Source organism: Amia ocellicauda, chromosome 5 (assembly GCF_036373705.1).
Source record: "Amia ocellicauda isolate fAmiCal2 chromosome 5, fAmiCal2.hap1, whole genome shotgun sequence".
Classification (NCBI taxonomy): Eukaryota; Metazoa; Chordata; class Actinopteri; order Amiiformes; family Amiidae; genus Amia; species Amia ocellicauda.
Window position 1 is genome coordinate 24877198 of NC_089854.1, and position 17199 is coordinate 24894396.

Here is a 17199-nt window from a genome sequence, read left to right on the forward strand (position 1 = left end):
CCTGCTATCTCACAGCTTCTCCCACCCCATCCCTTCTTCCCCCAGCAGAGTTCCTGTCAGTGCGTGGCTCATCAGAAATAATTTAATTATGCAAGTATTTACATTACATTTAGAAATTCCCTCAGACTATTCCCAATACAGTCTGATTTGTAAAGCAGGTTTAAATGTTAAAGATACAAGGTAATTCACCATTCAGCCAAAGGCCATATTTAATTAATAACTACTAGCTTTGAGGGAGGCACAAAAAAATTTAAACAAACAAAAAAAAAACAATATATATTTTAATTAAAAACCCAGACAGACTACAATTATTAAATATTTTGACCACTTCCTCTACCATGCAATGTGTGACAAACAGCAACAATGTTGTATGCACCAATTTAACCCCACCTGTGACAATAAACAGGTCTGCCTTGTGTGATTGAATTTGTATGTGTTTTAAGTGTGTCTGTAAGTAGATTTCAGATATTAAAATAATTTGAGCTCCAAGAAATATTGCCTTATTGTATAGACTCAGAAAAAGGCTGATTGATGGTATTGATCCTTGTAGGTGTAATGTGGAGTAAGAAATCGTTCAAATGATTATTGTCCAAATTTTTTGTTCTGTTCATCCAAAAGGAAAATAACCAGGTACGGTTTACCCTAGTAACGGCTAATCACAATAATTATATTCCTGTACCTGCTTTCTGTGTTGTAAACAGTACAGTTATTGCTGAAATTAAATTGCAACAAAAACAAACACAATGAACAAATGCCTTTATTTTAAAATATCATCAAATAATAGTCATATGCAATACCTCTGTTTATACATTAATGCTTTATGATAAACCCGCCTGATGCTTCTACACTCTGCTCCATCTCCAGCCACAGCACTGGCCTTTTGCCACGGATTACAGGAGGACAGTCGTGACTGAAAAGCAACAGAAACAAACACAAAGCCCTTTTTTCACCTGCTGCACTCATTTTATTCTGGCGGGGTGGTCTGATGATGTCTATTCACAAACACACACACGCACACTGATTGACAATGCAGAGGCACTGACCAACACAAACACACACTGGGTGAAGTGGGGAAATAATAAGCAGGTGTACTATATGACCCAAAGATCAGGCTGTGACACTGTTGTCCCCGACAATTACAAAAATTACAATTTGTACAGCAATGGAAATCCTGTGGTCTTTTAAATCCTTCAGATCAAGTTTGGCCCTCTGAGCTTTGTGCACACTCAACGGTGAAGGGCTGGGTTGTTGGTGTGCAGTCCGTTGAGGATAGTACATCAATGCCTTGTCCCTGCTTGTGTGATATTGCAGTGCAGAAAGGCTAATATAATTAGCCTTGTGTTACCAGATGTGGCGATGCAATTAATATTCTCCAGCCTGCCACTGGTGTGGGCTGACATATTTGATCGGAGAATGGTAATCTAATTTCTGAAAGCATAACTGGGTATTATTTTAAATGTCTAATAACCTTGCTAATGTCATCCATTTTGATTAGCTATCAAACTTAATCAATTCAACATAAGCAGGTCTGATTTGTCATTAATGAAGAATGGTTCTTGCATAGGGCGTAGGATAAACAAAGTACACATGAAAACAGCCTTGTCTCTGTAGAACACTGTTTTGTGCTTACAAAGGGGAGACAGATGATTTAATGTTATTTGTTTGTGTGTTTGAGTACTTCTCTCTGAGATAATGACATTTCGTCTTGAAGCTTTATGCAAATATGAATGTTTACTCCTGTCCACGATGCCTGGTGGTTCCAGGACTGCATTGCCCATCTCAGGAATAAGATCAAGGCAAAGGCTAAAGCGACACTTTAAACTCTCCGTCTTTTGAGTACATTTGCACAAGACCTGTAAAACCTCACCTGACCCAGCCTGACTCAATCAAAGCTGTGCTGTTGCTCCCTGTGTTGCACAGATAAAACTGATTTAACAGTGTATGAGATGCACAAGCAAGATGTTCTAGTCCTTATCATGTAACATAGAGATTAACCCTGTTTAATTGGTCTTCAGGGACCTGTAAGGTTTAAATTATTACCAACACATCCGTTATTTCTTGGGTACAGCTGAGATTAGTGTTTTCTATTTTAGTTTCAATGTCCAGTGAGTCCAGGAAGACCCATAGCCAACTACAATTAATATTTTTATTAATTGCTGTGGGATTTATTTTTCCTGAAGAAGATGCTCCATCCAGCTGTTGAATCTCCAAGTCTGAAGTGAACGATTCCTGTCCTCTTGTATATGCCACCGCAATCCTCTTCATCCACAGTTTGTATTTCCACCTGCTACTGGACACTGAGGCATCCAGGATCAATGTTTTACAAATGTATTCCTTCATGGACATGAAAAGTGCAGTTCTTCACACGAAAAAAGGCATCACCAGTCCCTGCTCGGCTTGAGTGCAGTCTGAGTGGCATCAGCATGTAACGCAGTCACAAATTATACCGGTCATTCTACCCTCACAGTTTTGAAGACTTATAATCAAACGCCTGGGTAAAATTGTAATCCACTGCTGAGTCCTTCTCCGGGGAGTCCAGAAGAGGGACACCTCCTTGCAAAAACCCCAGCTGAGAAAGGGTTAAGCAGGTCAGTGGTACATTGCAGTTCTTATGAATGAAACGCCAAGACTCGGGTAAACAATAATTAAGCAACCGCCTTTGGCCTGTTGCCATAGAAACAAGCACCTCTCGGCTGGACGTGTGTGTTGAACTTCCCGAGGCCTTGAGAGACGTGAGCACGGCTTTGCCTGTTGCCACGGTGAATGGGACAGGGGAAATTGCCTTTGTTATTAGGGCTTTTTCCGTTGTTTGCCATTTAAACGCGGGTATCAAAATAATCGCCTCTTTTGTTTGATTGATTGGAAACCTTGTTTGCCCATCTACATTTCAACAAGTTGTGTGCATCTCTGCCAGGGAGCTCTGACACTCGCTCTCCCACATCCTCACAGGCTCACAAACACACTCCTGTAAAAGACGTTTATGAATTAGAGCACAACAACGTGAGCAGCCCTCCCTGTTCCTCTTCCTCTCTTTCACACAATGTTAATATAGGTGAATAAAAAAACAATACCAAAGATCAAGCATGAGATACAGTGGACACAAACATTAGCTGGCTCTTCACTTTTATACAGAACCTGACTCGAGCCATTCATGCAGAGGTCCTTTATTGTTATATATTTCAGACGTTTGTCCTGGTATTTGGTGGTGACCCATTCAATCTGATCTCAGTCGTAAAATTAGTTGAGACGTCCTCTGTACAGTGACAGGAGGATTCACCGACACCACAGAGAGTGTAGATGTAAGTGAACTGATGTACCCTAAGACTAAGGCTATGGAGCACAAAACAAATTCATACTGAGAGCCTCAAATGAGATGGGAATGTCTGGTTTTGTACAATTTGACCTGTCTGTACTTGTATACATTTTATCTCAAAGCTTGTGCGTTTCTAAGTATGACTATATCTTATGTTTGACCATTTTAACTTTTAACTTTTGATTCTTCATGGTGTTCAAGTATTTGATGGATTTAGTGCAGGTGGAAAAAAGTCAGAATGACGTTTAAGATAAAAAAAAAAATGTTTTCGCTAATCAGTGATATCGCTTTCTTTCAAATAATTATCATACAGTTCAATTGTTTAATTTGAGCCGGAGCACAGAGCTGTTCTAAACATTTGCTGTTCCAAATCCCCTGCCAAAAGCCCTACTGCAGCTATAACAACACTAAGAGGCCCAAGAGGTCTTGCGAATTGTGAGAGGAGCCAGAAAAATGATCTGAAGCAGATCTCCCCTCAACTCACTCACTGATAATAATGTATGGGGAGCCTTTCAGGCATTGGCTTTTTGTAGTTCTTTGATCGATAAAGTGCTAGCAGCAAAAAGAGAAAAAAAGGGACAACATAAGTTTTCTTGGCCTTGTCTTCTTCACCTCTTTGGTTCTCATGAAACTTTCAACGTGACGTTACTGCCTGTTGCAAATAAATACGTGGCGGTATTGTTGAGATGCTTCATGTGCAGCATTACTAAACAGTCCGAAGCTTAAGTCTGGATCAGTGAGACTGTCCTGTAATCCCAGAGGCTTTGTTCAGTGAAATATCGACAGTGCTTCCAAACAGGAACCAACTTCAGCTGCCGATGTTGAACTGAAATCGTTGAGACGTTTTTCAATCTTAAAAAACACAGACCAATTGCCTGTATTAAACGTGTGCTGTACTCAGTGGTGGAACTAGAGTTGTATACATGGGGTGGCCAGGGGGTGGCCAAGGCTACTTCAGGGGGTCCATAGACCATGACAGAAAATTAGTGTGTAACCCTAACCTTGCATCTAAGGAGCATGAATGAGTCCTATGATTGCTGATTAGAGGTAGAAGTGTTAATTCACTTAACCCGGAGTTCTTCAATGTGGCAGATAGTGTGGTCCAAAAGGGTTACTTCACTAGAATTCTTTAACATACTATAGTTAGTGTCTCTACCTCGGATCTGCTGCTCAATTTCTTTCTCTCTCTCACACACACACACATCAACTACCAGCCAAAGTTACTAGTTTAGATTATGGCTAGCCCTACTCTGCAGTAAGTAACTTAGCTAGCTATAATTTCTTACAGCTTTACAATAGCAAGCAGCCTATGTGCAAATTGTGGTAATCTTTTGAGTAACGTTAACAGATTGATAATAACAATTGTTTGTTTTCAGTTCAAGTACGAAAGTCTAACTGAGTTAATGGATTTCAAATTTCTAAATGTTAACTTGCTGAACACTGTAGCTGTAGCCTACTAGTTACCCCACATTAGCTAAACATGCATATACTGTAACATACGACACTGCACTGTATATGTGTGTATTACTAGCACAGATGTACACATAATGTTAGGCTAAATTGGGAACCAATCTCTCTTATCTGATTAACTGTCTGTTAAAGGAGCCAAAGGTCTAACGTTAACTTACACAGCGACTCAACTTTCGTAAAGCTTGTGGAGCTGTGGAAATATTCTCTCTTCTTCTTCTGTATGTTCTTCTTATTCTTCTGTATCTTGCAACCAACATTAATATTCTCTCTTCCTCGTCCTCAATTTGAAAAATGCGCCTCCGAACGTCAAGATAAACGCTTCTTTCAACAAGAGGTGAACTGAGATGTCAATCAGCTTCAAACTGCCAGTAGCGAATTTAATTTTGGGGTGGCACCTGGGGTGGCCAATCAGATGTTAGAGGTGTCCAGTGTCCCCGGACACCCCTCTGGCTGTACTCATTCCTGGGATATAGACAGGAGCGTCACAAGGGGGTAGGCATCCTAGGCAATTACCTGGGGCCCCGGGCTGAGGGGGTGGGGCCCAAATGGGAAACCCCCTGCCCTTGGCCTGCTGCCCCCCCAGCTCTCATGGAAGAAAACTGCGCCGCAGCCCCCGGCATCACCGTCAAGAATGATTTTGCCTGGGGCCCCCACATACCCTAGAATCACCTCTGGGTATAGATGAACATGAAAACCTGAAGCTGTACTTTGTGGATACTCGTTGACTATGCTTGTAACACAACCTCTTGTGTTTAATAAGCCTTTTGCCATCCCTTCACTGCCCTGGATTGTCATGAATGCACAAATCTCCTATATCAGGGGGACAGCCATTGTGGGTTACAGATTTGTTACTTTCTTCGGCTCAGTCGCATGGCCCTCAGGCCTGCTGTTTAAATCCAAATACATAAATATACAGTATGTAATATGATGTATTGCTGTGGTAGACTCCACGGTACTTATTCAGAGAAGCATATTAAAATCTTCAGAGGTGTTCATTTTCACGAGAGGCTCGCTGGAAAGTGTAAAATGCATGCTCTGTACATAATAATGTAGCCATTGAAGACTGAGCAGAGAGAGAGAAAGGGAGAGAGGTGGTTGTGAGAAGGAGAAATATTTGCAAGGAACACAAAATGAATGGTGGGGAAATTGCAGCCCAGGGCTGAGAGGAGATGCTGGGAGCTGATTGAAGAGACTTCACAAGGACTGTCCCTGCCCGTGCTGATGAAGTGATGAGAAATGTCGGTCCCGTAGTCAGAGCTGCCTGCAGACACCACCACCGTGCTGTGAAAGAGTGATCCTTCCCTCTCAGTGAGTGAAAGCTTTCTCTACCCCTCTCGCCAGACAGCGTCTTATTTATACTCCTCTGCTGTTTCACCAGACACATTATCAATCTTTCTCTTGGACCAGGTTTGTGATGTGTTTAAGGAAGGGTGGGTGAAAAACAGGCATCTGCAGGAAGAGGGGCTTACGATGCTGTGGCATGTTTATTGAGAACTTCCAAAGGCCATTGTTGCCATGCAGCGTGAAGGGCAGATTGAACAGAAAACGGCTGAATAACACGTTCCCTATATGGTTTATCTTATGGGAATTGAATAGACAGACCTGTTTTGAGCACAGTAGATTCAAGAATTGAAACACAGACCTACAATAACATACTACACACACACACACACAAGATTTTCATACTACATATTCAAAGCTCCATTGTGGAGGCTTTGAGAGAGAAAGGGAAAGAATGGTCGGAGGGGGGGCATGATTACTCATATATACAGATGTGCAAGAGCAGACCTCCAGCTGTGAGCACATCATCACAATTGGAATGAAAATGCTCTCTCTCTAATGGCTGTGATTTGTGCTCAGGGGCATTTCAAGTAGCAGAGCACCAAAAAAAAAAAAAAGAAAAGAACCCAGGGAAAATTGCACTGAAATCATTTCAGTGTCAGGAAGAATTGGCACCTCCTCTGCACTAATTGCAAATTGAACACTTACTCGTGCCTCTGTCACTTTCCCTCAGTCCGGGACTAGTGATTTTCTGGAGACTGATGAGACAGAGAGACAAAGAAGGAATACTCTGGCTTTGATGGTGTGTGTAAAAGGTACGTGTAAAACCACCTATTTCAGTTGGGAATGATTTGAACTCTTTTCCTCAGATTCATAGTTTTACCTCCTTACCTGGCTACAATTTTATCTCAAGTCAAAATGGTCTGTATGTAGCTTTGTTTATTTACTATGGATAAAAGACAGGCTACAAGTAAATAACACAAAAACATAACAACACAATCTGTCAGGTTAACAACAGAAATTCAACTTACATTCTATCAGATTAGAATACATTTAAATGTAGTCGCAGGGACATTTTATTTCCATGTTTAAAGACTCGGTGCTAATATGGTTGGTACAAATGTCTTTTGGGGGTTCTCCTTCCTTGTTTATTACCTGCCACTGGAAATGAAAGATTCAGTGACCGAAAGAAACATATTTTATATTCTGCAGTAACCACCACAACAACAACTGCTGAGTTCACAGCTCTGGTTTATTAATGTTTGAGGTAGCTTTCAAAGATTCACATCCCACATACTGTAATCAGACAGCTCAGAATATATGAAAAATACTATGTTCGCAAATAGCAATTGCTGATGACTTTTACAAGAAAACTAAGGTTTAAAAAAAACTTTTTTTTTTAACAGCTTTTTTACAGCATGCATTCATACCTTTTACTCCAGTTACTCATTGAGATGAAATCTTGATTAGCTATGAAAGCCTTCCTTTATTGCCCATGACCCTGAATAAGTGGGGTTCGGATTAATTGTTTGATCAAATCAGATTAAAAATATTTTGTGTTTTAAATTCAACCAAATGACTGAAATTCTACAGGAGCCGAAAAATAATATCCTGATGAGAACACACTCAATGCAAACAATGGGTGCCTGCAACCTACAGACAACAGCCATTGCTCTGGGTGTGAACCTCCGCAGGCTACTGGGGCACCGTCGTCTCTGTGATTACTTCCAACAACTCCTCTCCTACCTGGTCACCGCAACTCGGATAACATCTGAAGATTACCGAGCTTTGTACGAAGCTGTTGAAGATTTATTTCGATAAAAGCTGACAGAGATGCATTTAGCGAAATGGTTCTCACTACAGTTGACAGAGGCCTGGTCACAAACATTGCCCATGTGAAATGGAGTGTGCAGGGACAAAACGAGTCCCGCTCTCACAATGACTTTTTATGTAACCTTGTACAAAATAAGCAATGTAATTGCCTGGTTCCTGAAACTTAAACCAAAAGATCAGGTCTCCAGCTGTCATAATGTGCTGATGGAGAGCGTTATTGTGAAAGTGTTTTCTCAGGCAGTGACCTGAACCACACTCGGAGCACACTGTGTACACAGAGCCCAGGCAGAGAGCACCGGGCCCTCGCACACTGTGGTCTAGCTGTCCAGCCCTGCTCTTCATTACTCATATTCCATATCCCAGGCTGCTTGTGCCTATGAACTGCGTAGCTCTAGGCACTTTGAAAACCAATCCCTTCTTCAGTTGTTCGAAAGGAAATGTAATATTAATATTAATAATACTGTAATTAAAATTACATTATGACATTTTTCCTTGCAAACTAAATTATTATTTTTTTTAATCGCATTCCTACAGAAAATAACATGTCATCACAAACCTTAAGTGCTTCTGACACCACCTGGCATTTCAAAATAATGGAAAAAAGGGAAAAATAATGATAGTCCTGCAACGCTTCTTTATCTATCGCTGAGATTTCTGTGTCTTTGATTCTGCACATCCCACAGCTATCAGGAGGACTCCTGGCAGGCAGACCATGAAAAACAATGGTCATTCTGCAGTTCAGGCCCTCTGGCTGTCCTCTACACACTGCCTGGTGACATAGTGCAGTTTCTGGATGGCGAGTTGGGTGTCTTCTCGGCTGATGCCCAGGTGCCACACGGCCCTCACCGACCGCCCCACATGAGGAAACATTAGCACCCGCACCTCCTGCCCCAGCGCCCCCGCCTCCCTGCTGCCCACCGCCGCCATCCTCTCGCAGAACTCCTCCGGGGTCAGCCGGGGATCACAGAGCCGGAACCGCAGGATGTTGGTCTCCACGTGGCTCATCTCCACCTGGTAGAGAGGAGGGTCGCTCTGTAGGAGTGCTGGGCACAGGACGGCAGGAGAGAGAACATCAGCTTACACGTGGCATCATCCTGCACATTTGGTTTCTGGTCAATTATATAATAATGAATGTATTAGAATTTAAATGAATGAATTTAACAGTGGGTAAATGAGATCTGATGAACTGAGACCACAGTGCTGAGTGATTTTCCATTTTATTGTCCATCTCCATGTCCTGCATTTAACCACATCCAAAATCAGTGCCTTAATTCTGGTCAGTCCCCCCCATGTCCCAGGGACATACCTTGGGCAAACGTCTTGGCATTCCTGTGATCCTCCTCCAGCCTGGACACCATGTCTGTCAGTGCTATGATACCAGCCGCTGCCAGAATACCACTCTGCCGCATCCCCCCGCCCAGGGCCTTGCGGGCGCGCACTGCCCTCTGTACAAACTCCCTTGGCCCACCCAGGAGAGTGCCGACCGGAGCGCCCAGTCCCTGCCAAACACAACACACAGGTGCCCGTACTGACACTCACCAGGTCTACAGAGATCCCTACCTGTGCTATCCTGTACTCTGACTGTGTCTATATATTACCTTTAATTATTGAGTATGTCCTTCATAATACACACCTTATATTAGAGCATTTAACTCTTGGGCACGAAGCATCATTCTGCTTCAATACCTGTGCTTACTTGTCACGTTGTTAGTATATTATTCTGCATTTAGTATTGCCGTGCCAGTGGAGGTGGGGTCCCTACCTTAGACAGACAGACGCTCACAGTGTCGCAGTACTGAAGGATGTCTGCAGGCTGCACACCCAATGCCACTGCTGCATTCATCAGCCGGGCCCCATCCATGTGAACAGCCAGGCCGTACCGGTCAGCCATTAAGCGCAACTGGAGGGAACAGCACACGGATATATAGAGACCAGGTTGCGAGGTACAAGGTATTGAACTGCCTACCTGCTGATTACTATATCAGTGAAAGGGATCATTACACTTTCCTTTCCCTTGCACATGTCGAAATATCTAGGCTACTCAGTACCATTGCATGCTGGGTTTACAGAACTGTGTCAGGACCAAAAGACAGGGTGAAACTACAAAATTGTTTCAGGGTCTTATTTTAAAAAATCATACTAAGTTAAAGACATGTTATTATGCCTGTGTTTAGCACAGCTGCAGGTTCCATTAAGGTCTTTTTCTCAGACAGCCTGTAAGCTGAACCGATGTTTCTTAAGATCAAACACAATGATGTGCATATGAAAGGTCGATTCACTGGAGACCTTGGGAGGAAAAAAATAAAAATAAAGGCACAGCTTGCTTCATCTGAAGAAAGGTTTTCACTGAAGTAGGAGTCAGAGTTCTCTGCCAGTTTTAAAGAAGTAAAATGGCTAATTCTGCCTCATTCAGCGACTCAATGCGTTCAATCTGGTGGTTTTATTCACTGCCTCCTGCTTTTACAGGCGTGCTCCGGTGCATCTGCTCTTTCCCACACCAGAGCTTCAGACTGAAGATGTTCCCATCGGTGCCCACAGGGAACAACAACTCCCCCCCGAAGGCAAAAGTGTTGCAGCGTGGGCCGGCATACCCAGCAGAGAGCTTATTGCCCCCAATAGCCATATGTAGCACAGGTAAATAGAGTTTATCCTGGCCTGGACTCATTGGAGCGATGACCTGGCCATGAGGACGAGGCCATTGGAGCCCCCCGCACTAGACAGAATGAGCCGAGGACCTGCTGCAAAGGCGGTGTTTGGTGTGGAGGAGGGATGCAAAGGGATGCATGCTGGGAAAAAGCATGCAATGCTGGATACTTATGCTGGGAAAGGTGGAAACGGGTGCAAGACTGGGGTTCTTCTCCCCCTGAACCTCAGTTTAAAACTTTACCTTGTGCAGCATTTCTGATTGAGGTGTAGATTGAAACAACCAAAAATACAAATCTCTTTCACAGACAACAGCAGCAGCGGCAACACTACGGTTCAAAATCCTCAATGAAAGCTGCCGTGTGCCCAGGCGGTCAGTGACCTCACCTCCCGGAGGAAGGAGAGAGGCAGGATGCGACCCCCCTGGATGTTGTGTGTGTTTTCCACACAGATGAGGCGAGAGCTGGGGTAGTGTGCGTCGGGGTAGCCATGTCTGATCTTGGCCTCTACTTCCTCCAGGTCAAAGGTCCCATCGGGGAGGTTGGTCACAGTAGTGGAGTGGACACCAGCACACTGAGAGGAGAGGGGAGAGATCAGCATGCACGCACGCACACGCCAGGGCCGACACATGCATAATCCCTCATGGCGTTCTTTTCCCCCCAAACTAGAAACAAACGTGGAACCCTTTGTAATCTCTAAGTATGTTGTTAAAATTTTGTGTAATAAAATTGAAATGTCTCCTGGGCAGCACGTCTTTCTTCGATGAAAAATGTTTATTGCTGGGTGAAATAAGCAGGGTTCTGTTGATACAGATCTACTTCATTCTCTGTACAATATTATTCTGGCCTTTCCTTTGTATTGCTGGTATACATTCATTATAAATACGTGACCCGTACCTGAGCGCTGCTACCTTGCTCGTAGATATGCAGGTGTGATTGATCTCCAACAATGATCTCGGCACCTCGCTCCCTGCAGTGCACCATCACTGGCAAGGAGACACACAAAAGCGAGAGTCAGGGATCCGAGTCTTTTCTCGTTGATTTGCAAAACGCATGAAGTGAGACATAAGAAAATTAAATAAAGGAGATGAAATAAAGGAGGAGTGCAGTGGTTCTCACCCGCTATAAGGTTGCTCATGGATCCTGAGGGCACAAACAGAGCTGCTTCCATGCCAAACAGATCAGCCCCCAGTTTCTGCAGCTCTGGTGAAGAAGAAAAAAACAAAGACAAATAAAATGGTAAAATCATATTTAATCATTCAGTTATCTGACAGGTAAGTATATGTATTAAATATTATATGGCTAGGTTTATGTGAACCTCACACTCACTATTATGGGAATTAAAATTGAATTTAAAAGTCAATTAAAAGTTACATAAGAACATTAACAACTAATTGGTATTATTTCAGTTACATACAACTTCTTATACACCACAGTCTATCGTCTTAAAGAATTAACAACCCTTTCACATGTTTCACTTCCAGTTGAGATGTAATTATGTTCGTGCAGTGGGCTGCTTGTGTTTGCCAGGGCACGACTCCACGGGGCATTTTATTACAGCCAAAGATGGTTGTGTTTTAAAGTATGACTTTTAAAGAGCTCTGACTTGCCATATAACGGGAATTGTTCGCACCTGCCCTCTAGTGGGAAAAAGGAAGTAATTCACCAAATAAATGATCATTATCATTATTGCATCGTATAGCCTAATTACTGACATGTTTATGTGCATTCTTTGTTTAGGGTGGGGCGGTGCGGAAAATGAGTAAACTGCTTTTAAAGTGTTGCTTTTGCAGAACAGGCATCTGAAAATACTTTAGAGAAGCACTCAACACTGATTGAGATGGAGTCCCCAATGTTTTAGACCTTAACCTATACATTGCTGGTTTAATAAGCGGTGTCCGCCGTGTCCTCCAGCGGGTGTGTCGGGCACTGAACTCACTGTTGACCGTCGGGTCCTCGCCAAACACATCGTCGCCCACCTCTGCCTCCGCCATGGCTCGGCGCATGGCCGGCCCGGGCTGGGTGACGGTGTCGCTGCGGAGGTCCACCGTGCGCCCTGCGGCCGAGCGCGCCGGCACTGCGGGCTGCTTATAACAGCGTCTGAGCGGAGCTGCGCCGCAGGCGGCCGGGTGCCGCGCCGACACACTGTCCACGGCAGCAGCAGCGGGTGTCCGGCGCTGCAGCAGAGCCCGCGCCGCCCCGGCTCTTCTGTACAAGTTCATCTGTGTAGCGCAGTTGATGTGTCTGCAGAGTTGCACACCAGGCAGCTCACCCAGCCGCTCTGCAAAAATGAACTTTGGATGCCTGCGCTCAGGCGGTGCTAATCGAGCCAGACCTACAGATGCGTTTGGAAAGAAATGTCAACAGCTGGAGTTTGCGAGTTGCATGTTGTATTATATTGATATAACCAGTGTAGGAGAGTTGGTCACTTACAGGTAGAGTATCATTTGTATAAAGTAAGAATCCTTGCATGTTTAAAAGTCACCGGTTGTTTTGGTTTTAGTGCCACATCTTTACTTGCATTACTAACACGTGTGAGTATATGAAGTAAGGGATATATAACCTATGATTAGTATTATTATTTATTTATTATACATATTTTATTTGTTAGGCTTGCTGCCTTTAATTTGGGATTAAACAACAACAACAACAACGAAAATGAAAGAAAAAGCAGCGTGTGAGAAGTAGGTATTTTGCATGTTTGAAGGGATACTGTAATAATACATGCATTTTACAGGTGCAAGTGCGTGTAAGGGACACCTGGCCGCTAGATGTCGCTGTAACTCACGCGAAAGAGCACGGTGGGCACAGATTGATTGATTTATTCAGCCCTCTAAAAATGATGAAGTAACGGCGTGTTCAAACAGTCCGACAGAACACCGTCAGACGCCCCATGTATTTTCTCTCAGCCCCCCTAAAAATAACACAACAGCAGAATGCGATAATGAAGAAGTGACTCCGCGAAACACTGTCACCCCCCCGCTCTGACACCGGAAAAAACTGCGTCAGCACCCCCACCCCCCGATGCTGGATACAGTTTCGAAGCCCCCCTAAAACTTGAAGTCTGGAACCGCCCCTGAGTGACAGTGCAATTATGTAACATTTGAAATATCAGTGTGTGACAGTGCCATGCTGGTGCCAGGGGTGTAATTATTAGTTATTAGAAGCGTAGTGTTTGCATTAATAAAGCTGTGTTTGCTTTTGGAAAGAGCAAAGGAGAGCATGCCATATTCATTGTGACCAGCAGGTGTCTCTGTGGCTCAATGTACACACTGTGTTAAAGGTCACCCAGGGGAAGAATTTTGTTTCCTTCTGGGAATCACTGACAGGAGACTTAACCATTGGACTGTATTTATTCACTCGGTTAACAAATGCACACATAAAATAAACACACACAGTCTCTTATAAGGTGCCCTAGGAAGCTCCAATGAACAGTGGTACACAAGAATATACTATATTTGTCTCAGTGCCTCTTAATCCCACTTGTGTATGATTTACTACTGCAATTAAATATACTTTTAGGATCTCTGTACTTTTTCCACTTTAGACTAGTTAGGCTCCTGCTGCCAGCCCAGAGCTGGTGTTTCCTTGGGCTGAGTGCCTCACTGCCAGACAGTCTTTAATAAAAGCGTATGGATGTGTGGGGCTGTGAAATTCAATAGCACAGCTGTCTGTGTTTCCAGTAAAGGCAGACGGGTGTGCCAGTTGGCACAGGTTGCCCATATTGTACTTAATTCATTGTTACTGTACTGCAGGGCTGCGCCATTGATAGGCATCTCTTCTAAATTATTTAACCGGGTGGGCTGCTGCTGTGCATCCAATGACGCCTGATTTTAGGACTCCCAGCCGGTAGGGCAAGGAAGGATGTTCTTATCTCCCTTTCTGCTTCTTTCTCTTGTTCTGTTTCATACGCTATCTCTCAATAAGGCACATGACATTCTGCACATCCGCAGTGTTACAGAATAATAACACTGACTAAATCACAGCCAAAGGAAAGTGCATTTCAACATTTGAGTCTGAAGCCCTAGAGCCGTGGTGGTCTGCTGTGGTAGTAAATTGCAGTTGTGTAAAGTACACTTTGTTAAGGTTATGTACTCTGATGCAATGTATAATTGCAGTTTGCCATTTCTCCCTGTTAATACTGCTCTGTGGCACCATTACCTCATACTGGACAAAATGGACATTAGTGGCTCCTGAACATATTAACGATGCACATGGTTAAAGTCATGCTTGCAGTGGCGGTTTGTACACGACTATCCTTTGCTGCTCTTGGACACTCCAGTTGTCCAAGAGATTCCTTATATGATGTTACAACAAAGCCAAAGGCAGGACAGCATGGGATGTTTGCTAGCTCTCTGGCTTTCATGTGGTTATATTGGTAAAGCACAATAAAAATGTTGTACTCCACCCCCAACTTCTATTCCCAAAAATATAATTTAAAAAATCTTTTACTCACTGGAAGCCTGTACTTAAAAGTAAAAGACTCAAAAAAAAAAAAAAAAAAAAAAAAACCTCTCAAGGGAAGTTATTCAAACATGCATTGTTTGTACATTGTGTACAATTTCTACAGAGTGCTTCCTTCCATCAGAGACAGATTGCTGATGCATGGAAACCTCATATTATAAAATGGCCCCTGCCATGTGTCTCTTCCTGGCCTGTGATTCAGAACATTTATTTCCTGCTCTTCAAATTGTCTCATTCACTAAGGTGTGTGCCTTGCTCTTTAATTGATAGGCATGTTTCCAGACTCAGTACACGCGGAGCACCGCCCAACACATCCACACAGGAGAGGTGCTCAAGGCACGTGCAGAACCAAAGGTCTTCTTGAATCTCACATGTCCAATGCTCCAAACAGGGTCTCATCTATAAATATTAACTAAACCCAAGTGAACTGGAAGTCATTAGCTTTGAAGAAACTCAGTGCCACTAGATCTCCCAGTGAATTCATGTCCTCTTCATAGACTGAAAACTGGTGTCTATTTTAAATGGGCATTACATAGCCCTTCCATTTCTCTTCCCACCCTGTAGCCGTCAGTGTCAGGTCCTCCGTGCCACCTGTGCCAGACATGCTGCTGTCAGAAACAACGCCCAGTCTCTCATTGTACAATAACGGAGAACCTCCTACAATTGCTCCATAATGTGCTGCTTTGATTCTTTTGCACTGACTCAGAATTGAGACAAAAAAAATGCAACACGCTTTAAAAGCTTTCATGTGAGCATGTGATGATGTTAAATATCAATTTAGCACTGAGTCGTCATCTCATGCCCAGCCAGGACACATACCAGAGACCCCCAGTCCAAAGACAGAGACGGTCAATTACAAAGCTGTTGGCGTGTGCCTCTTGGCCAGCACAGTCATCTTCTGCAATGCCTGAACTGCTCCTAATGCTGACTTATAGCACGGGTAACAGGCATGAGCAGGTACTTTCTTGGTTGCATACTTGTTGAGACATAATAATCTAATTTGTGTAAGAGAAGGAAAGTACCTTTGTTTATATTAACTCAGTAAAATGCATTAGAAACACCACATAGACAATGCTATCAATGTTAAATAGATTATCATAACAGTGATAATAATAACAATCATTAAAAAACTTTAGTGTAAAACACTCATATTTCTTACTAAATTAGAAATTGTACTTCCTTTATCTAAGTGGAAATGGTAAACAAGTTGTGGTTTTGATGATTTTGGAACTTTCGAAAAAAACAACGTGAAGAACATCTGTTTGAACTTTTTTATACTCACTCAGGGTTATCTACTAGTTTCCTACTAGTCTTAAACTTCGTCGACTTTGTAACTGTTTGCTTTTCAATAGTGTCCAGTATCACTTTGGCCCACTAGCGGTCTCAAGTGGAACTTGGCATGTTATTCGGCTATGGGATCATGTCACGATGTTGGGTATGAATGGCCAGTGTCATTGTTCCCACTGAAGTGTGGCTGATGCTTTCCAGGTGGCACAGCATTCTCATCAGTGCCAGCAGAGCAGCCCCTTCATAAGACCCCAGGGATGGCTGCGGTCACTGAAAATAGAGCTGAAGTCGAGCCAAGTTTCAAGGTGCCAAGAAGCATGACTTCATACACTCGGCCTCTGCCAGCATTTTCCTTCAGCGATAGTGTTTTAGCAAGAAACTATGTGATTTCATTGCACTGGCATGACATCAGAAAAGTTTGCCTAATGTGCTTGCAGGCATGAATTCAGTTTTTAATTTATAAATGTCAGCTTGCTATTTCTCTCAGCTTTTCTAAGGCCACCAAGCATGCGTCCTATGTCAGTATTCATTTCCTAATGCATAAAGAAATGTATTAGTGCCAGAACTTATACACTGTCATAACCCAGCTGTATAAACAGCGATAGGCCTGGATTATGGGTCTTCTTTGGATACCAGTGATGGTATACACAAATTCATCATGCACAGGAACTTGTGGGTAGGAAGAATGTCTGTGTCACGTGTGTTCAAAGTGATGTGGTGTATTGTGTAATTGGTCCTCTCACCTTGGCTGCTAACGGTATCAAATGTGCTCTTGTGCACTGGATACCATGTATAAGTCAGGGCTGGGCAGAAGGGATCCAAGTTAAACCGAATATACAATCAAGAAATGTGCAGCATGGGAAGCTTACCAGCCAAAGATATAGGGCTCTGTGTACAGTGAAGCTTTGA

At 43.2% G+C, this 17199-nt stretch overlaps 1 protein-coding gene across 1 annotated transcript; it reads right to left on the bottom strand.

Moving 5' to 3' along the window:
* Positions 1-7298: 7298 nt before the first annotated feature.
* tha1 (threonine aldolase 1) lies at positions 7299-12827 on the bottom strand. Its single transcript, XM_066704490.1, has 7 exons — positions 12479-12827; positions 11659-11742; positions 11437-11525; positions 10928-11113; positions 9660-9797; positions 9204-9396; positions 7299-8940 (listed from the first exon to the last, which is right to left on the bottom strand). The coding sequence occupies exons 1-7, from the start codon at positions 12759-12761 to the stop codon at positions 8636-8638; spliced, it is 1278 nt and encodes a 425-aa protein (XP_066560587.1). The 5' UTR covers positions 12762-12827; the 3' UTR covers positions 7299-8635.
* Positions 12828-17199: the final 4372 nt, after the last annotated feature.